Genomic DNA, 21,792 nt, shown 5'->3' with positions numbered 1-21,792 from the left:
AGGCCCAGTTTCCAGAAGGGCTGAACACCTGCAGCTCCTGTCTGGGGCTTTATATAAAGTTGTGGGTGCTCAGCATTAATGAAAATCAGTCCCAAGTATCTGTTGTTGAGCACCCGAAATCAGCAGCAAGTTTTGAAAATTTGAGTCCAGATATTTGAGAGAGACAGGTGAAGAGCAAAGGGAATGGCAGATTAACCTCTGGCTCTGTGAATGGACAATTTAGGGCCTAATACAAAGCTGACTGTAATCAATGTAAAGACTCCCAGAGGTTTCAATGGGGTTTGGATCAGGCCCTAAGACATTTTAACCTCTGTTCTTAATGGTTATAATGATAAATTTATTTATAATGCTACTTGCCTTCTGCCGCCATGGGGTCATGAAATCCTGGCCCAGAGTAAGGAAGACAGAGAATAATGTTTATCTCCCCTGGATGCAACTCATCCTGCAGCAGTCTGCCAGAGAGAAGGTTAGTAAGAGAAGAGGAACCCAGACAGAGATGTAGTTTTTGCTTCTGCTGTTTCAGTTTCTGTGCTGTGGAAAGCAGTCACCCTTTGGAGAAACAGGAGACAATGAAAATGAGATGTGTCCATCAGAACATATGGGCACAGCCAGAGAGGTAAGGAAATAATCCAGGAACCATTTGTACTGTCAGATGTCAAGAATGACCCAACCCATCAGTTTGTCCCAGTTACCTACGTTATTGTAACTACATCTGAGCGCACAATGTCCGGTTTTGTGCCTGCAAATGTTCATTTTTCTGAACATAGTAGGAATGGCTATATTTTTCACAGACAGTTGTATTCAGCTTTGAAAATGTGGTGCTCAAAATTTTATCTGACATGAGAAAAGAATCTGTGTGTTTGACTTAAAATTATGATCTTTTTTCTTTCTGAAATAGTATTTTAAATTGCTCAAAGTTGGAGAGAAAATTAACCAATTTTGAAACCTCAATAGAAAAAGGTAGAGGTAATACAGGGTTGGCCCCGACCGGTCCACAAAAATCAAGTCAGAGCATTCCTAGGGATAGTGGGTTACTATCATAGATTCATCCCTCACTTTGCCATGAGGGCATGGCTGTGATGGACCTGATAAAAGCTCGGGGACCAAATATAGTAAAGTGGACCAATGTGGCAGAAGACGGACATGCATTTACAGATTTATCAATGGCCCTTTGCAGTCATCCAGTGCTCATAGCCCCAGCCTTCAAGAAGGAATTCATCCTACAGACAGCTGCCATCCTTTCGCAGATGGTGGGGGAGGAGGAGCACCCAATCCTGTACCTCAGCCGAAAACTCCTCCCCAGGGGGCATGGGACACCGTCGTGAAAAGGAATGTCTGGCAGTTAAATGGGCCACAGAGACTCTCCGATACTACTTACTGGGGCGGCAGTTCACTCTCATGACAGACCATGCTCCACTCCAGTGGATGCACAGAAACAAGGAGAAGAATGTGAGAGTGACTAGATGGTTCCTATCCCTACAACCCTTCCATTTCCAGGTCCAGGTACAGCATAGGGCCAGAAACCAACAGAGCAATGCTGATGGCCTGTCACAACAGCACTGCCTCTCATCCCAAGTAGCCCAACCCTGTGGAGTTGAGCGGGGGTGGGGGCAGGAAGATATGTGATACAGCAGGGCCAAAGGGAAGCAGGAGAGTGATAGATGGGAGATACATAAATCCCAGGATGATCAGAGCCTTAATCCCTGTGGACTGAGGAAAGGCTACTAAAGGTTAATTAGAGCACCTGGAAACAAGGCCCTGCCAGAGACCTAATAAAAACCCCTGCTTCGGTCAGACAGGGGAGGGGGAAGGAGAGCTGACTGTAGTTTGGAGGAGTACTGTTGTTAACCAGAGGATCAGCGTACCGGGGAAGGGAAACCCTGCTCAAGCAAAGCACAGGGACTCCCCAGGACACAAGACTGAGAGAAACCCTGCTCAGTCACTCCTTGTTCTGCACAAGCTGGCAACTGACAAGAATGACCCTCATTTGTGTGACTTCATTGAGGGCAGGAAGCCCACAAAGCTGAAGGAGCTGGGACCCGGAGCAGAGGACAGGCCCGGGTCCCTTCCCCGCTCCCCTTCTCTCTCGTACCAGGGCACTAGCAGAGCCCCCAATGCCCAAGAATAGGGGCAACAGGCAGCACCCTGACTCATCACACAAAGGGAAAGCAGGGGACCTACCATAATAGCATGGCCAGATCTGATTTGTGGGGTCAATTTAATGTAACACAACTTCAAGGAAGTTGAATTTAGAAAAATTCAAATTGGAAATAAGATACAACTTGTTAACAGTGTGAGTAATTAACCAGTGAAACAGATTACCAAGGGATGTGGTAACTTCCTCATTGCTTGGTGGCTTTGAATCAAGACTGGATGGGTTGACAGCATTCACTTACATCATACAGAAGAATAATTTCCTCTACTCCAAGAATTCCTGGGTTAATCCTGGGTTAATCCTTGTATTTGCATGAGGTCAGATTAGATTATTTTAATGGTGGCCCAAATTCTTTAAAAATGTAGGGATGACAGTTTACAAATATTTAGTGTATGTTTGGTTAGAAAAATATAAGTGCACAAACCTTAATAAGACTCTAGAGCTAATGAGTACAACACAAAAGCCACTTCTGGTTCTTTGTATGCAAAGCTCTCTATAATCTTTATTTACTAGACACTGAGGACAAAATAAACAATAATTACAAAGCAAAGTGACGGAGAGATTCACATTTTATGCATTTCTTCAGTCACTTTGCAGCATGGAGACATCCTCACTCTTCTCCTTCAATCTTCTTGTGAACCTCTCGGCTCTTCACCCGGAGCTTATTGACCTGGGACTCCGCAATGTCAGCCCGCTCCTCAGCCTCTTCCAGCTCATGCTGGATCTTGCGGAACTTGGTGAGGTTGACATTGGATAGTTCCTCCTGAGGATGGAGAGAGAGTGTTGTGAAAACCAAAAGGCTAACAGTTTTCCTTCTCCCACATTTGAGACTTGATTGGATGCAATTGTTTGCTGAAGGGAAGGCCCAGACTCTGTCACCCACTGACCACTTCTTACCTCATCATTTTCTAATTTAGAAAATGTATTTAAAACTAATTGAAATACCTTTGCAAACATTTAAGAGTTATGTATCTTTAGCTGTGTATGTTCACTGATAATGCTGGAGTCTTTTGCATTTGCAAAATGATGGTAAACATGATTGTTACTAAAAGTTTATCCTACGGTAGATGGGACAGTGAAGAAATTCAAATGCCAGATGCCACACCATTCTAGCTCATAAGCATTTTAAGGGAAACAGTTCAGATAAGCAGTCTAAAAAATCTCCTATTTGCTAGATTTTTTATTAGAGTCCCCAAAAAGTACCTTTCATACAATTAGAATGTGTACTCAAGGTTTTGCAAGAAAAGGGCAATTGGTACTTTCTAGTGAGATGCATCTTACAAGGAAGAGGAAGACAGAACTGAATGAAAGGAACAGATCAGTTGTGTTATATCAAAAGCACTATAAGCCTGTCACAAAAAATTCAAAAAACTTTTAGTTCCCTAGTGCAAATCTATCTATCTGTGTGAAACACAGACACACACACACACGGAGTAGCTCCTTATTTATGTGTATTGTTGCAGGGAAGTCAAAAGTATTCTAATAGATAGTGGGGATTTAAATAATGAGAAGAGCTACTGGACAGGTGATTTACATTCTGGGACAAGATAAGAGGGAATTTTATATTAAAAAGACTTTTTTTACATACATATTTACTGTATGTACTTAATATTTGAGTAGGTAGTGTATACTGTAGTTCAGGTAGCTTCCATTCTAACCCCTTTCTCAGTTGCTCATAACTTTCTGTTACAAATTCTTTTCAAGAAATGTACAAGCACCCCTGAAAAACAGGTGGAGTGTAAATATTCCACCAGACTGATAACACCATGCTAAAGAATGTATAAGAGTACAAACCGAGCAGGTACAGGCCAAAGGATGTGCAAGCTCTGCTATGATGTACACAAATCTTGATTTGTTCCAAGACCGAAGTACCTCAGCCATTGCCCCAGGGGAAGAAACATTCTTGGATAATGTGACAGCATTTTCTGGCTCTGGCAAAATTGCAACTTAAAGGAATTATTTGTATCTGAATGAAACTCTGTTTACTGCAGCCTCCCAGATCCATTGTTCTGGGTTGACACTGTGTTGTGGGAATCCCTCTCCCAACGATGTTGCTCTGAAGCCGTCCAGGTGTCCACAAGGGATGTTACAATGGCCAACACAAACTAATTCTCTGTGTAATTAAGCTGTTGTGCAAAAAACAACCACAAGGCATCAAACAAATTCCAGGGGCTTAGATAGGCAGACATACAGACAGACAATTAGTGGAAAACAACTTAATATCATTCTCCTCGAAGTAGCAGAATTTCTATCCTATCAGAGGATGAATATTCGCCCACCTCAGAATGATACTTACAGCCTCCTCAGCTTGTCTCTTGTAAACTTTCACTTTCAGTTGTAGTTTGTCTACCAGATCCTGGAGCCTGAAAACATTCTTGCGGTCTTCCTCAGTCTAGAAACAGTTTGTAATGGAAAAAAGTCATTTCATTTCCAAATTATTTGTCTATTTCCTTCATATTATACAGTGAAAGCAATGTTGCGTATAAAACATTTTGGTAAGTAGGATAATAAAGATTATAACATGGATATTTTAATAGTCTTTCAAATGATTTCCTGGTGAACTCTTTGTTTTTCCATAGTATTACTGTTAACAGTCTTGCTGTTTGAGAATGGCAATAAAAATTCTGCCCTGCAGGTTTACATGCAAACAATTCGTGCTCCCCGGAGAAGGATGTGACAGCACAAAGGGCCTCCCTCCTTACCTGATAGGTCAGTTCCTTTACTCTTCTCTCATACTTGCGCATACCCTTGATAGCATCAGCACTGCGTTTCTGCTCATTATCAACCTCACCTTCCAGCTCACGCACCTGGAATGAGAAATGCATTGTTGAGTTTTAGTGTGACTGGACATAGGAAATGCTCCTAAATGCACAAATATGGGGAATACGCACTCTGGCCTCCAGTTTCTGGATATGCTTCTTGCCACCCTTCAATGCCAGCTGCTCTGCCTCATCCAGACGGAGCTGCAGGTCCTTCACCGTCTGGTCCAGGTTCTTCTTCATCCTCTCCAGGTGGGCGCTGGTATCCTGCTCCTTCTTCAGCTCCTCTGCCATCATGGCTGCCTAGTGAGTAAAGAAAGGAAACTGGTCCAGAAAACCAGCCATTTCAGGTGCAAACACAGCCATGTTCTCCAAAGAAAGGTGCCTTCAACTCACATCAATGATTGCCTTCTTGGCCTTCTCTTCTGCATTACGCGCTTCCTGAATAGTCTCTTCCATTTCACTCTGGATTTGGGAAATGTCTGTTTCCAGCTTCTTCTTTGTGTTGATCAGGCTGGTGTTCTGTTTAACAACAACAGACAAGTCATTTTTACAGTTAGTCCCAAAATATTGACTCTGGAGCATGAATTGAATATTTGTACATAATGTACAGGTTACTATTAAAATTTTGTAAAGCAGAACTTTCCTCTAAATGAATTATCACTGCAGAACATTGGCAGATAGTTAGTAACGTGCTGTGAATATTTTGAGATAGAGCTCTCAAAAACATTACCCCTCCCCACCCAGTCTGTGAAAAACCCTGTATTCCAAGGCTGTGTGCTTGCAGGAGGGACAGAAGTAGTGAGTGAGTAAGGACTATATTAATACAAAGAAAAATCGTTCTCATTGCCTTAATAAAGGTAGCAGTAAGGAGTACTTGGGAAACAAACACAGAAAGCACCTCACATAGGTTTGATTATATTGCCATGTATTGACAATTTAATATAGCACATACTTCAATGTGTGTCATTACAGAAGGGTACAATGGGAAGATAATCTTTTAAGGTCTACCGGTGATATCATCCCTTGTGAAAATAGGTTGGAAATACCTGACAGGTGGTGCAATCTGGTCAACTACAGAAGCAAAATAATTGCTCTTTAGAAACACTTTCTCAGTCCCAAATATCATCTCTGGCAAAGATGATTTAACAGTATCCATCAACAGAAACTACGTCTGAGGCAGGAAACCCACCAGCTCTCCCTTCAGACTGGTTCAGAATGATTCCAAAAGGGTACCTGAGGCCCTTGATATCCCCCTCCATCACTCAACTTCAAGTAGTGCTGTAATTGCCTCTGACCTTCACAACCCCCGTGTAGCCTTCAACATGGACTTGCAGTTTTCTGCTTCCATTTCAGCAATGGTCCATTCTACTGAATATTGCCACAATGCTCATTTCAGAAAAGGTCTTTACTGCTTCTTAACACTGCCTATCTCTGCTCTTTGGAGAATATGCTGTGAATATTTTAAGAGCTCTCACAAACATTACCCCCATAGCTTGTGGCAAACCCTTTGTGCCAGTTGTTGTAAATCTGGTCCATTCCAAAACAAAATAACCACTGTGTAGAAATACTTCGTGAGCCCCAGGGAATGGCAGAGATGACTTAAAAGTATCCAGTGACGGAAACTGTATAAGAGGCAGGAAAGCCATTCCCAGAGCCTCTGAGACACTTGCCCCCCTCCATCACATCACTGCAATTATAACCGTTGTCATCCCTGTGTCACCTTCAACACAGCAACATGAGGGAAACCAAGGATGGCCTTGCAGCTTCTTGCTTTCTGTTTAACAAAGGTCCATCCTATAGACATTAGTGTAAAGGCCATTTCAGGAACAAAAATCTTCTAAACACCCCCTAGTGCTGCTCTTTGGAGAAGGATACCTACAGAGTAGTCTCCTGCTTAGGGATCTGTGGGATTTCTTTTTACACTAGACCCTGACCTGGGTGTGCAGGAGCTGCACTCGTTCACTTGCATCCAGAAGCTCCTGTTCAGCCACTTTCCTGGCCCTCTCTGTCTGTTCCAGAGCTGATCTCAGCTCCTCTATTTCGGCCAGCATCAGGTTAGTTCTGCGCTCAACCATGGCCACCTGCTCCTTCAGGTCTTCTTGGCTTCGGAGAGCATCATCCAAGTGAATCTGGGTATCCTGTAAAACGAGTGAGAGAAATTACCTGGAGGCGCAGACTCCTTGGCATGCTGAAAAGACCAGCTGAGCTATCGCACTAGGCATGTGTGGCTTAGTGTACCTTGAGCACTCCTTGTGTGTTTCGCAGATTCTTCTGTGCCTCTGCAGCCAGGCGGCTGGCATGGCTCAGCTGGATCTCCATTTCATTCAGATCCCCCTCCATCTTCTTCTTTAGCCTCAGGGCTTCGTTTCTGCTCCTGATCTCAGCATCCAGGGTGCTCTGCATGGACTCCACAATTCTGACATGGTTTCTCTTCAGCTGTTCAATTTCCTCATCTTTCTCAGCAATCTTCCTGTCAACTTCTGACTTTACCTGGTTCAGCTCAAGTTGGATGCGGAGGATTTTGCCCTCTTCATGTTCAAGTGAAGCCTTAACAAGAGCAAGTGAAGGATCAATAAAGGGACAAAAATAGTTTATTTCCTTCCAAATAATGTGTTAAATGCTCCCACAAACTGGAACATAGTGCTGTGGGTAGAATGGGCACTGAGTACATAGCTTCCAGCACAGCATGTGCTGTCCTCCTTTCCCTGTGAATTATCCCACCATGTTTACAATGGGATACAGCTCCAAGGTTTTCTGACTCCCTCTTTGTAAAGCAGTGACTAATGGCGTGCATACCTCAGCTTCCTCCAGAGCGGACTGGATTTCTGATTTCTCTTGCTCAATCTGCTTCTTCACTTTCTCCAGCTCATGCATGGCCTTTCCCCCTTCTGCAATCTGCTCCGTAAGGTCAGAAATCTCCTCTGTTGGGTTACAGACAAATAACGTAGTCAGAGAATGGGCCCAAAGAGAGAGAGGCTCCTTAGAAATGCCACAGGCACAGACAGATTCACTTTAGAGGGTTGACAAGCTTTCCAGAAGCCCCATGTTAGGAGAAGAAATCCAGGGACTTACGCTGCAAGTTCTTGTTCTCTCGCTTCAGAGTTTCAAGTTGATCCAAGGTTTCCTCATAAGCATTCTTCATCTTAAACAGCTCCGTGCTGAGCGAGCGAGACTCCTTCTGGGAAGCTTCCAGTTCAGCCTGCGTTTCCTCGTATTTCTGCTTCCATTCTGCCAGAACCTGAAAAATAACAGGACCTTAGTCTAAGCAACGGAGATCACTAGAGGATGCTCCATCCAACACCCATGAGGCTGAAATACCTTATCGAAATTCTTCTGCTTCTTATCCAGAGCTGCGCAGGCAGCATTAGATCTTTCCACATCAATCATCAGGTCCTCCACTTCATTCTGAAGTCTCTGCTTCGTCTTTTCAAGGGAAGCACATTTGGAATTCACAGCTTCGACATGTTCTTCAGCATCCTGCAGACGCTGGGCAAGCTTCTTCCTGGAAGATTGTAAATACAGCTCCCGCTTAGTGAGTAAATACAGCTCTCATTTAGTGAGCAATATGGGAAGAAATCTGTGTGCAGCTGCTCTGGGATTCGTGAGAGCATAAGTCACCTCTTCTAGTCTGTGACCCCAGTGCATACATAATATGTGCCCTCTCTTAATCTTGGAGACACTACTGCACTTGGACTTTCCCCCTATTGTTTCCCAGGAGATATATACACTTTAGTTTTTCTTTTTCTCTACCATAGATCACACCTGGGCCCCATATACTCCGTGTTCTGGGCATATTGTTGGCCTCTTCCCATTTCCACATTACATTCTTGGTTTCTTCCAGCCCTCCCCCCATCCCAGCATGTACTTGGCCTCTTCCAGTTCCTCTGTGCGCTGAATGGCGTCCGTCTCGTATTTGGTTCTCCACTGGGCAACTTCACTGTTGGCCTTGGACAGGGCGCGTTGCAGGTCACCCTTGGCTTCCTGCTCCTCCTCATATTGCTCCCGAAGCAAGTCGCAGTCATGGCGAGCAGACTGCAAGGCATGGGCCAGTGTGTTCTTAGCCTGGAAACACAACAGGAATAGCACAGTGATGTATCTAAATATCCTGGGGATCCTTCTGACAGTGTCCTCCATCAGCCGATGGAGTGGTAGAAACCCCATTGTAGGGGGCATTTAAAATTGATCTGGATAAATATAAATACAGTGTCTAGTTTCCAGACTGGTATGATTTTATTTGAGGTTAAAGCATCCTTTGTAGACGATGAATCAGGCATCAAATGAAACCTCCAACCTTCAGATGAAGACAATACTGTTACAAAAATCCTCACCTTTATCTCTTCCTCTAGGTGCCTCTTCAGTTCCTCAATCTGTTGGGTAAAAGCCTGCTTGCCTCTTGAGAGCTGAGAAACTAATGTATCTTTTTCCTCTACCTGGCGTGAAAATTCACCTGAAAAGGACAAAGTGAAATAGGATGGATTTAATGAGACTCAACTGAAAATGATGGAAACAATTTTTTTTTCACAAATGAAACAAAAACATGTTAGCTGTGAGAACTCCTGTTACATCATCCAGTCTATCTCTCTGCCAATCTTTTGTTCCCTACAGTACATTTTCTAGTCCAGTTTTCTAGTCCCATATAATTTTATAGACTCATCACCTGTGGAAGTCTAATACATCTCGCTGTCAGGAAGGTTTTCCTAATATTGAGTCTAAATTTTCTTTTCTTAGTTTCATTCCAGTAGTCTTACTTATACCCTTGGTGCATCACACTAAACATAGTCTTTCACCCTTCGTAAATTAAAAATAAAATAAAATAAATTAAAATAAACTAAGTTATCACTTAGCCACACTGTATGTTATTATCTTCTGAAATCATTTCTCATTACTAGTTCCTTCATCCCCTTGGTCAGGGTTGGATTAAAGAATTTTGGAGCCTTGTGCACTGTGGAAATTGGGGGCCCCTTATCTTCCTTAAACCCTAGACATAGCATGTGATATACAGTCTGTAAATATAGCAGCATGTCTCAGTTAGCTTGGCATTGTGCCAAGACTCGAAGAATCCAGATGTATATACAGAGGGAGAGATACAGACAACCTTCTGAGAATCAGGGAGAGAGCACCTGGATCCCAATCATTTCCCTCTTGCCCCTATTGATTTCAGAGTAGGACCATGGTTTGGTTTCAGGGCTCAGAGTGGAAGTACATCCCACTGTACAGCCACACAAGTTTGAGCTCAGTCTCCCAGAACTAAAATGAATGTCTGTGCCAGCCAAGCCCAATAACATGGTAGCTTTGCAATGAGGTTTGGTTGCTTCCTTTTACTCTTGACAATAAAGATGACTTCATAACCTCAGATCACCATAGGATTTAGCATTGTTTTTTTCACGTACTAGACATCAGAAATAATAACTTATCCATCTTGGGGGTCTGTGTACATTGCAGTGTAAGCCCAAGGTTAATAGAAGTCGAGTTAGAAGACCTTGGGCTTGTTAACCTAAGGTTTGAGCATCTACACTCATTTGTAACCTCAGGTTAGGAACTGTTGAATCCTGGGTCCCAACCTGGGGCTCCAATGTCTATGCTACATTGTGCGGGACCGAGTTCAGCCACCCATGTCCCAGACTTCTTAGTGCCATCCCAAAATGTGTTTTGTTCATGGTGCACTGAACAAAGAAAGTCAGCCTGTGGAGTTGTGTAGTAATTTTGGCAAACTCCCAGAGCATTAGTCCTGTGGGGCAGTGTCTACACTGCAAAGCAATAGGGCTTGGTCCCTGGGTCCTGGCTTGACTCAGGCTTGGACCCTCCATCCCCGTGGGGTCTTGGGACCCTGTGTCTGAACCCATGGTTAGTGTGATTTGTGTGTAGACAAAAAGGGGGTTAGACATGAGCTTGAACCCTGGGCTTCCTTTCAGCGTAGACATACCCTGAGAGATCGGATCTTGCCACCAGGACTTTCCCAAAATAACCAGATGAGATAACTATTCTAAACTGGTAGAGAACGTTCAGAGAAGACTTTTAAAAAATTGAATATGAAATATATTACTATTAATAGATCTAGAATATTTAATTTAAATATACATGGCCATTTATTAAAAATTTAATACCAACTCTCTGTCTCTTCTTTTGCTCTGGAAAACATTTGCTAAGTAAGCTAATTGCTGGGGTATATTTATGAAATGGGACTTAGAAATTAACGTGACTGTGCCCAGTTGGCTCTCCAGATACGGGGGAAAGTTCTCGATGAAAGCAAAACTTGCCAGAGACTATACAAATCAGAAAAGAGCAAGTACATTAGTGCATTGGAAACTGAGTGAGCCTCCTGAACCACAGATGCTTTGCTGCCTTTGAAAAACTGGCAGGGCTCAGAGAGGAACTTTGCCAGCTCCTCAGGGAAAGGGGCTCTGAGCCTCAGCTGGCTCTGGGCACATGTTGGATCCAAATCTATATAAATAAGGGACTGACTCTGAGACACCAATTGTGGGATTGGGCTTCACCAGCCGAGCAAGCAAGCAAGCAAGCTGGTTCTTTTCCCCTGAGAAGAAGGGTGGACTTGAGTACCAAGATGCCCAGCTCCCAGAACCCAAAGACGACAAAGAGGCAGAAGGAGACATGGACAAGCTGAAGACCAAAAAGCGACGCAAGAAACCAGACTCCTCCCAGAAGCCCTCTCCTCTTAGGTATCTCTGATCGCTATGGCCATTTGGGAGAGCACTAAGAGACCCAGTGCCTCGGGTGCCAGACCTGCCAGTTTATCTGCCTACAGTGCCAAACCTGGGTAGCCTGCAACCCCATACACCAGCTCACTACACCACTCACTGAAGTCTGGCCCAGCCACCTCCCCCGCTCCGTCATGACAGCGGGGACAGCCGGGCCAGATTTAAAGGGACCCAAAGGGGATTGCCATCACTGAGAGTCAGAAACACCAGCCACTGACCTCCGATCCCTGGACACACACGCCAGTCTGTCCCTCCTCTTCTTCACATAGACACCCCCCACCAGCCTGACCCCCCCCCCTTCTCCTCCCAGGTATCTCCCAGCACCCTGACCCGCCTCGTCCCCTCCCAGGCTTCCCCCAGTCAGCCTGATCCTCCTCTTCCCCTCCCAGACACCCCCTTCAGCCGGACCCTCTTCTTCCCCTTCAAGGTGCCCACCACCATACCACCCTGACCTCCCTAGCCCATGAGCCCCTAGACCCATCCCCTCCTACAAGCCTCAACCAGGTAACTTACTCTACCCTCCCAAGCGCCCCTGCCACCCCACCTTGGTCTCTGCTCCTTACCTATCCCTGCTTGCAGACTAAAGAATGCAGTGCTTTAAGGCCTATGGACTCTGGACAATTTGCATGGAATTGTGAGAAGTCTTTATTTCCTTGACAATAGTCATGCCAAAAGAATCTGATATACTCAAAGGCCTTGCATGTAGTTAATAAAGGTTTACATCATGTATTGACATTAAAAAGTTGAAGCCTAAAATGATTTTAAAAAACCCCAAAGTATAGTCCTAGCTCTGACATGCAAAGGAACATCCAAATTAACCCTTTGCTGTAAAAATGATCCCCACAATGTTCAATAGAGAGGGTTCAGAACCTCCCTGTTTTGTGACGTGATGCATTTGCCCATGCAGCACACAAAACTGCACTGAGCTTCTTTGTTGTCATATTAGTTGGCAAATGTAAATCTAGCCTGGGATCCAATGTGTCTCCCAGACCTCTCTCAACATTCCTGTTTCTCAGAGTTCCCCCACCCATCAAGTACATGTACTTTGGTTCATTTCCCTATAGATCTATTAGTTGTATCTTTCCAAAAAGCATCTTGTGTTATTATTTTCCTGCTCATCTTCCTAATCTTCCTAGGTTCCTTTCTATTAGTTTTATCCTTGCTGGGTTTTTTCTACTCTCCCCATTAAGTATCCTCTCCAAATTTCATTAGTGTTCATTCATTTCCCCTCTCTTCCTTATTATTCTTAGTAGGAGCAGCACTAGCAATGCATTCGGTGATGTGTTCAAAATAAAACAAAAATCTTTCAGTCTTTATTCTATTAGCATGAAGTATTCAAGAAGGGATTTCTACTTGGTAATGATCTGACATATGGTAATCTAGAGTGTTTATAGGCATCACATAGAATGGCAGGTAGATTCTAAGCCATAGAGAGATAAGTTCACCATTGTCAGAAGTATCCCAATTCTCAGGCAGAGACTGGTCAAATTTCTACCTTGAAGCAAACACTTATAAGTGTCTTACCTGCTTCTGTCTGTAGACGAGCTCGTTGAGTGCTCAGGTCATTGATCAAGCGCTGGTGCTCCTCTTCCTTTGTCTTAACCTCACTAAGCTGATCTTCCAGAGTGCGGCAAGTCTTCTCAAGGTTTGCCTACAATATGTGAAATGGACAAAAGGAAAGAGGCTACACAACTGGCTCTATTGTATTCTGAGATCACATGATCTGCAACTCTCATGGATCACAAAATGCTAGCCAGCATTTAAGCGTGAAAACAGTTCTATAGTAAGGATTTATATCACTAAGACTGCAGGATTATAGAAGATATGCACAACGATATGTAGTAGTGTGTGATAATGTATTGTCATAAATCATTCAAATATTATCTCACTTATTTAAATTAAGGAACAGATTGTCAGTTGAGATGCAGAGTCCTTGATTTTTATTTTAAATCATGATTTATTGTGTATTTACTATTCACAAAACTCATCACTTTACAGTGATCAGAGGGAGAGAAGGAAGGGCAGAAGAGAAAAAGGCAGGAAAGTAAAAAGAGTGATGTTGAGATAATTGATCTGTCACAAGTTTTAATGTTTTTCTTTTATTTTTAAATTTTAATCATTTAATTAAAGTTTCAGTGTAATAATAATTGTGAAGGTCTTTCCTGCTAATGTGGTACTAACCTGGACTAATAAAGGTAGAGGCCTTTGGATTCCAAGTTTCTTTCCTATCAAAACACTGGCCATCAGCCTTAGACTTTATTCAACCCTGCCTTTGGTTCTTATCTTATAAACCAAAAATACCCATTAGTTATCATTATATTAGTGCCAAAATTACTAAACACCAACTCATAGTAATACATGTACAGCTCTTACCCTTCTTTTACACCCTGCTTACATGTAAATTTGATATAATTAAATATAAATCCTCTGTTCTTCTCAGCTGCAATAACACTTAGGATAAAGACAGCACTTTCAATACACAGCTCTGTACCTTGGCTTTGGAGACAGTCTCCAGGTTACTAGCCAGGTCGTCAGTCTCCATCTTCAGTTCACTCTTCTCCTTCTCCAGCTTCTGTTTGACTCGTTGCAGGTTGTCGATTTGCTCCCCAAGCTCTGCCGTGCTGTCCGCATGCTTCTTCCGGAGGGCGGCGGCTGTGGCTTCATGCTGCAGAGTGGCCTCCTCAAGGTCTCGGCGCATTTTCTGGAATTCTGCCTCACGCTTCTTGTTCATCTCAATCTGAACCGCTGTAGCTCCACCAGCTTCTTCCAGACGCTCACTGATCTCCTCGAGTTCCCTGGAGAGATCAGCCCGCTGCTTCTCTGCTTTCGCCCGAGAGGCACGTTCAGCCTCTATCTCCTCCTCCAGTTCCTCAATACGAGCCTAGAGAACAAAAGGGAACACTAAGACTGTGGCTTCATTCTGCGGTCTATACCAGTATGGCTGTCAGCAGAGTACTGCTGGCATAACACCGTAGAATAGATGCAGCCTACACTGACAACAGGGGATTCTGGTGGCAAGGAAACACCAGCTCCCTGAACTAGGGTAGCTACGTCCAAACCCACTGAGAGAAATTTGGGTCCCTGGTACATCATGTTCACTGGGTCCATCTCTTTCCATTTCACTTTATTTACACAGATGTTAAGGATGTTTTGGGGGTCCCCTGAGCTCAGGGCCCTGGTACAACTGTCCCTCCTTTCTCCCTACTCTCATCCGCCTACATTGACGGAAGCTTTCTTCCACCAACACAGCTGGTGTGCATCTACACTGGGGCAAATCTATGTCAGTCAGGGATGTGGTTTTATCAAACCCCTGGCCAACATGACTATGTCAACCTAAGTTAGACCAAGCCTAAGAAAGATGGCTTCCTTTTAACTGAACTTGTTCTGAAGACCAGAATAGAAAGAATTAATGACTAGCCTGTAACTCTTTGATCTTCTTCTGCAGCTGGATGCCCAGGACTTGCTCATCCTCAATTTTGCTTTGGAACTGACTGATTTCAAAATCTTTCCTTTTTGCACAGGGAAAAAAAAAGTTAGTGCTGGAACAAAATGGATCTGCAGGATACCCCCTGCAAACCATACCTACTTCTTCAGTTTTTCCTCCAACTGCTGTTTATCATTTTCTAAATCCATTGTGGATTCCTGGGCCAGCTTCAAATCTCCTTCAAGTTTCCTCTTCGCTCTTTCAAGGTCCATGCGAATCTTCTTCTCTTGCTCCAGCGACCCTTCAAGCTAAACAGAAAAAGGTCATAAATTCTCTGCTAACAACAGCCTAATTTCACACTGGTTTTGTTCTCTTCATATGTTATTGTGCCTACATCGTCCACTTGCTGCTCCAGCTTGGTTTTAGCTTTGCTCAGTGTGTTCACTTTGTCCTCTTCTGCCTGCAGGTCATCCAGGGTCTGCTGATGGGCCTCCTGAAGGGCTTTCTTTTCCTTTGTCAGTTTAGCGATGGTCTCATCCAGGACTGCCATCTCCTCGGTGAGGTTTTTCACCTGCAGAGTTGAACAAAGGTAGTTAAAGAAAATGGATACAAAATGTTATTGTTTGTGAACCAGCAGTGTCATATTTTAGAATGTTCGTTAGAGATTCTGCCTTATACCTTGTTTTCTGTGGCATGTTTTTCCTTTTCAACCTTGGCCAATGTTAACTCAAGGTCATCAATGTCTTTCTTCAGCTCTGAACACTCGTCTTCCAGTTTCCTCTTTTTGGCTGTCAGCTCAGCATTCATCTCCTCCTCATCCTCTGCTCTTTCAGTCACCTCCTTAATTTTAGCTTCAAGTTGGATTTTGGTTTTGATCAGCTGGTCACATCTTTCCTCAGCATCAGCCAAGCCATCAGATTCCTACAGTGAATCCATTATTAGGATCTTTTCTAAAAGGCTGGTTTTTTTTAACTGGTGTGTATCTCATAATGACTTTTATTGCATTTTTATAGCATAGAATAGGTATTTTATAGTTATGGTTTTGATGACACTTCCACTTGTAGCTCATATTATCAGTTACTTAAAATTTTCTGGAAAAAAACCAACCATTTGGCCTGAAATTTCTCTAATTTCAATACAACTCAGAAATGAAAAACAAATATTTTTCAATTTCTGGCCATAAATGAAGCATCTCTCACCAGTTCATATTTTTGGCAAATATTTTTAGTGCTCAGGTATCTCAAGTATGGTTTAACTGAGAATATAAAATTTGGGGCTAGATCTTGAAAATGGAGCCCATGTCTTCCATATGACTCCATACAGCTGGACTCTGCACCCACACAGAGCCCCACTGACGTCAGTGAGGCTCCCTGCAGGCAGATCTGTATGCAGGGTCTAGCCTTGGCATCAACATAGTGTTCAAACTGAGGCCTAATCCTTCACAGGCCTGGCTATGGCTGAGAAATACTGGAGTTAAGCCAGTGCAAAATCATCTACTGAGTGATTTTTTTAAAGAAAAAAAATGAAATGTCCTTAACTTTTTATACACATCCTGTAGCTCATGCTCCAAAATTTTCTCTAATAGTCATTATTTTCACAGGGACAGACTAAGGCATAGGCACTAAAAGCCTGTATGTAGGGCTTCAACTCTGGACTCATGTGACTACAATAAAACCTCAGCAAACAGTCTGGAAAAAAAGGATGTTTCTATCCCATGGGGTTACGAAGAACAGTTTGAAAATGTGAGCCAAGTGTAACTGATGCAGTGACAACTGCCTGAGTTTGCAGACAGCCTAAAACAATAGTTCTGAGAGCAGGGCCATCCTTAGGATTTATGGGGCCACCCGCAGTATTATTAAGCTGGTGCCCCTATGCCTGACCTGGGGCACAGCCACCACCCCCGCCCGCAGACTCCCAGAAGATTCCCCCCTCCCATTCATATGCAGCAGATGCTGCGGCAGCCTGGGCTCACAGCCCGGTAGGGGAGAGACAAGGCAGCAAAGGATACCGAGCCGCCCGGCCTGCCTCACAGTGGCAGAGAGTCACAGTTCCCCTCAGAGACCCCTGTACCCTCTCCCTCACACAGAACACACCGCGCCAGTGCATTTAGCTCTGTGAATATGGCCCCTGCCAAAGGAGACTGCAGCGTGCACTGGGTGTGCAGGAGCCAACCCACTCTTACCTGCTGTCCTGGTGGTGCCCCAAATTTTCGGGTGCCCTATGCAGTTGCGTATGCTGCGTATGCCTAAGGACAGCCCTATCCGAGAGGGCAGAATGGCCCCAGTCATCTCTTTGGGGTTTGAGCTCCAAGCCCTGCTGCTTTGATGGGCTACAGAGACACCACCCAAGCAGAGGACTGTGTGGGGCCAGAGTGGAAGGATGCATGGATAGACACCCTGGATAGGGGCGTGTGCAGGAGTAAAAATGTGACCCTTTTGGGGTGGCACATTCTGTGCTCCTTCCCACTGCCCCTGGACCAGAGGAGCTTGCTCTCCCCCTGGGGCACCCCTGAGGACCCTGTGCTCCCCCCTCCTACCCAGCCCTGCCACGGGGTACCCTGTGCTCCCACCACCACCGTCCAGGAACACTGTGCTCACCCCTCGACTGATCCCTTCCTTGCCTGCCCCACCCCCAGAGGCACTGCTCACTATTGGTTAAGAGGATTGTCACTGCATATCATCTCAGCGCTAATTGATGGAGGCAGAGAAGGGGGTGGGGTGAGTGAGCTCCAGAGAACTCCGGCTCCTGGAAGAGGGGATCTGGCTGCCCAGTGTTGCAGCAAAGAACTCTGCATTACAAGCAGCCCTCCAGCATGAAACTCAGAGGGCAGGTCCCTACTCAACCCTGGAGCCGCCGGAGGAGTTCTGTGCCCCCACCAATTACTGGAGGGCCATGCCCCTGCTTTTCCCGCCTTGCGCACATCCTGGCTCAAAAAGCAAGTGCTCAGGGTGCTGCCACCTCTACTTCTGTGGAGCGAGAGAGGGAGCCCTACATCCGCCACTGCTGCTCCAGAGGAGAGGAGCTCCTTTCTGCCTCTTCTTCTGGGAAAAGAGGATCTCATACTGTGGCCACTGCTTCTCTGGGAAGGGAGGAGCTCTGCTGCCACTGCCATTTCAACTGTGTGTGTTGGAGGAGTGGGGGGGACCACATCACAGGGCTGGGGTTGTGGGGGTGGAGCCACAGACAGCCCTTGTCATGGTGTGTGTGAGGCTACAGATTGCCTTAATCCAGCCTGGGATGGCAACATCAGTGGCATAATACATTTAAAGGGTACAGCAGATGTGTAAATTCATCAGGGCTTGTGAATACACTGTCATTGTCACACTAAGTTGCCATGGATGAGGCAGGTGTACTTAAAGAGCATAACTTTGCTTCTCCGAATTTGCTTGCTCTCACCTTGTTTTAGGGCATGACCTGTCATATGTGACTGGGAGTATTGTTATTTATTTATACACCTATACTTTCTTTTCAATACTTTATATTTTAAACACGGGGAATATTTTATCTTGGCCAAACACTGACCCCAGTGCTATTAATGGGATGCTTCATGGGAAAGTTGCATTTGGAAGTTTCAGCTTGGACCTTTCTACTGTGCAATAAGGGTCAAATGCACTGGTGATACTCACAGACTGCACTTGGAGCTGCAGGTCGTTTTTCTCTTGCAGCAGGGTCACCATTTTCTCCTCCAGTTCTTTCCTTTTTGCCTCAGACTTAGCAAGCTCCTCCTTCGTTTTCTCAAACTCTTCTTTCATGTTGGCTATCTCCTTCTCAGCTTCAGCACTCTTCAGCAAGGGCTTGATCTTGAAGTACAGCTTCATCCAGGGCCAGTGCTTGACATTCATGAACGACCGAACATTGTATTGGATACAGAAGATGGACTCTCTATAATGTGATCAGAATATATGGTCAATGTTAAAGGCCAGATTCTGCAATGCTACTAATTGTGAATAGCATTTATTCAGCCAAGTAGCCTCATTTGAGTTCAAATGGGGCCATTCACATAAAAACATACTACTCTAAGGTTTACAGACTCTGGACCTGCTTGAGCCTCAGAAAGTCTAGGGGGAGTAAAACTCCACTGTCAGTCTCCTCAGTGTGCATGTTGAACTAAAGTCTTGACTCATGCTCACAAACCGGAATGAACTTTTGCTCCCTCTTTACACATCACATCTGTAACTGACCCACTCCTTCTGATGAGTGTTTTGGAGTCTAAGGGACTCTGAACTGGTGTAACTCACATGCTGAGGAGCCAAAGAGAATTTAGCATAAAAGTATCCAACTGGAAGGTGTAAATTAAAGTTGGCCACCCCTAGTCTAACACACAGACTTCTTCTACACCTTCTTCTTGCTCCTTGGCATACCAGTTATACCAATTTACACTCCCTGATAGAGCTGGGCAAATAATTGATTTGTTGGTTCACTGTCAGTTCCGAAAAATAAAATTAAAAAAATCAGTTTGGGTTGAACCAAAACTAACGTTGAACCAAAACTAACTGACAGGTATTCTGGGGCTCCTCCTCTGGTTGTTTTGTGAATGGCACCTAAGTCCCCTTGTGAATCTTGATCGGACATTTTCTTGGGCCTAAACAACCAGCAAATTCAATAATTGTTTTGGTTGACCTAAAACTGCATTTTTCAGCAAATCAATTATTTGTCTGAAAATTTTAATCCAGCTCTACTCCCAAGCGCTCACACATTGATACAGTGGATTAATGAGATCTAAATCAGACTGAGTCCATCCTATAATTTTGCTCATTTCACCCCTGTGGGGTTACACAGACCCAGCAGATATACAGTACATTGTTACCTTCTTTCCATCATTTTCTTGAATTCCACTCTCATCAGGAAGCCACGACACATGGCTTGTGTGCGGGTGATAAGCTGTGCCAGTTTATCATCTCTCATCTCCTCTAGAAGACCCAGAAGTCCTGCTTTGAAGAACACCTTGAGGAAGAGAATGTTAAAGACAATCACTTTCATTCGGTACAAAATACAAATAGACGGTGTTTGAATTAGAGTGTTTGTACCTTGGTGTGACCAAATTTATATTGGGTCTGATCAATATCAATGGACCCAAGTAGTTTCTCAGAAGCCTTCTTGCTGTCCATGAACTGTCCTTCTGGAACGGCACTTGCATTTAAAATCCTATATCTGTGGGAGAAAACAAAATATGAAGAAGCTCACATTGCTCACAATTCTGGCCACACTGGCCATGTCTCTGTCACTGCCTTTGTCCTCCCATGAAGCCCCTATTCTGAGGTCCCACAGACAGACCCATCATGAAATTCGGCGTTATGGTATTTAAAGAGCTACATAGTCACCTGGTGTGCTGCAGTGACTACAGTAGTTAAAGTAGTTAGAAAATGCAAGCTACTCAACAGAGAGAGAATGGAACAGGGATTGGAGGAGTCTGACCTCTGTTTAAAGTCTGCGTAGATGACTCTGCTAGGGAATCCTTTCCTGCAAATTCTGATCCCTTCCAGCACGCCGTTACACCTTAGCTGGTGTAGTACGAGTTCATGTTCCATGGCACCTTAACAAATCACAGCATGAATTAGTACCTTATTGTGCAGCCCAGAGGGAATGGCTGCATCTCACTAAGATCTCTGTACACTGGCGCTTCTTACCGGGTGTCTTCGTTTCATTGGGAATGATGCATCGCACAAAGTGAGGATGAGTGCTTCTTAGGTTGCTCATCAGCTTGTTTAAATTCTCCTGTGAGACCATAAGAAAAGATTTAGGTTAACCAATGTTACATCTATGAAGATATATGCAGATCTATGCACTGATAAATACAGTAAAATCTTTATAATGGGATCATGATTTAATGGACTGTATGTGAGGATAAAACACAGCCCTGAATGCAGACTCTCCACTGCCCATCACCTTGTCTAGTCATTGACACCTGAACAAAGTGAGTGCAAGGTGGGTGTCAGACACTGCCACTCACGAGAGGGAGCAAGGGAGGGAGGGAGGAATTCTGATTTGGGAGTGTTGTACACCCTTTTTGTACTCCTTTGCACCAGTGAAAGTGACACCCGAGGTGTCAGGCAGGGGAGAATCAGGACGATTAAGAGGATGAGAAAGGAAGGGAGCGAGAGACAGAAGGAAAGTGAGACACAAATGACACGCTCGTAACTTTGTCAGCTCTTCAGTTATAATCAGAGACATGAAGGGTGCCTACAGACCCGACCCCATTGCAACATCCACATTTTGGGGGAAGGGCTGCACAGTTTGTGGCCCTGGATCAATTTCCTCTGAAAGGGTAAGTAGAGGGAAGAAACATGTTAAGCCCATATCAGAGAATTATTTTGTTTTATATCATTTTTGACATCATCCAGAGGAGACAGTGACTCTGACATCATCCAGAGGCGACAGTGACTCTGGCCCTTATTCTCGTGTTGTTAATTAGGCAAAACTCCTAGTGACCTGCCTGAAAGTTTTGTTTGATTGAGGACTGCAGCCCTTTGCTCTTTATGAGCAAGGAGGCTTGTGCATGTCAGAACTAACTGGAAACCAGGCTTTGCAAAATTAAAGTGGGTCTTCTTTCCTCCTTCACGTAGAAAAGTGATTTATAATGACCACTGTACTGTACCCTGAAAAGAGCAGAGACGGTTTGGAAAGAAGAACCCTTCTTCTTGCCTCCCTTCTTGCCACCACCACCACTCTCTGAATAATACAAGAAAAGGATGCAATTAAAATGTAAGGATCTCATGAAGATGAACATTTTGCATA

General features: G+C 44.3%; 1 protein-coding gene across 1 annotated transcript in view; it reads right to left on the bottom strand.

Annotated features, from left to right (window-relative positions):
• Positions 1-2,585: 2,585 nt before the first annotated feature.
• The window catches only part of LOC119842794 (myosin-1B-like), a 28,088-nt gene continuing 8,881 nt past the window's right edge, over positions 2,586-21,792 (bottom strand). The window contains exons 16-39 of the mRNA XM_043496362.1: positions 21,653-21,726; positions 20,685-20,772; positions 20,473-20,590; positions 20,085-20,208; positions 19,865-20,001; positions 18,684-18,939; positions 15,736-15,978; positions 15,452-15,628; positions 15,220-15,365; positions 15,052-15,142; positions 14,125-14,514; positions 13,158-13,284; positions 9,246-9,364; positions 8,783-8,979; positions 8,236-8,419; positions 7,990-8,155; positions 7,714-7,838; positions 7,156-7,464; positions 6,852-7,055; positions 5,311-5,436; positions 5,047-5,217; positions 4,858-4,962; positions 4,452-4,547; positions 2,586-2,918 (exon numbers count right to left, since the gene is read on the bottom strand). Coding sequence (XP_043352297.1) covers positions 2,766-2,918; positions 4,452-4,547; positions 4,858-4,962; positions 5,047-5,217; positions 5,311-5,436; positions 6,852-7,055; positions 7,156-7,464; positions 7,714-7,838; positions 7,990-8,155; positions 8,236-8,419; positions 8,783-8,979; positions 9,246-9,364; positions 13,158-13,284; positions 14,125-14,514; positions 15,052-15,142; positions 15,220-15,365; positions 15,452-15,628; positions 15,736-15,978; positions 18,684-18,939; positions 19,865-20,001; positions 20,085-20,208; positions 20,473-20,590; positions 20,685-20,772; positions 21,653-21,726 — 3,926 coding nt within the window. The 3' untranslated portion in view covers positions 2,586-2,765. The remainder of the gene's footprint in view (positions 2,919-4,451; positions 4,548-4,857; positions 4,963-5,046; positions 5,218-5,310; positions 5,437-6,851; positions 7,056-7,155; positions 7,465-7,713; positions 7,839-7,989; positions 8,156-8,235; positions 8,420-8,782; positions 8,980-9,245; positions 9,365-13,157; positions 13,285-14,124; positions 14,515-15,051; positions 15,143-15,219; positions 15,366-15,451; positions 15,629-15,735; positions 15,979-18,683; positions 18,940-19,864; positions 20,002-20,084; positions 20,209-20,472; positions 20,591-20,684; positions 20,773-21,652; positions 21,727-21,792) is intronic.

Source organism: Dermochelys coriacea, chromosome 14, assembly GCF_009764565.3.
Source record: "Dermochelys coriacea isolate rDerCor1 chromosome 14, rDerCor1.pri.v4, whole genome shotgun sequence".
NCBI classification, from domain to species: Eukaryota; Metazoa; Chordata; order Testudines; family Dermochelyidae; genus Dermochelys; species Dermochelys coriacea.
This window is presented reverse-complemented; position numbering and strand designations above follow the sequence as displayed.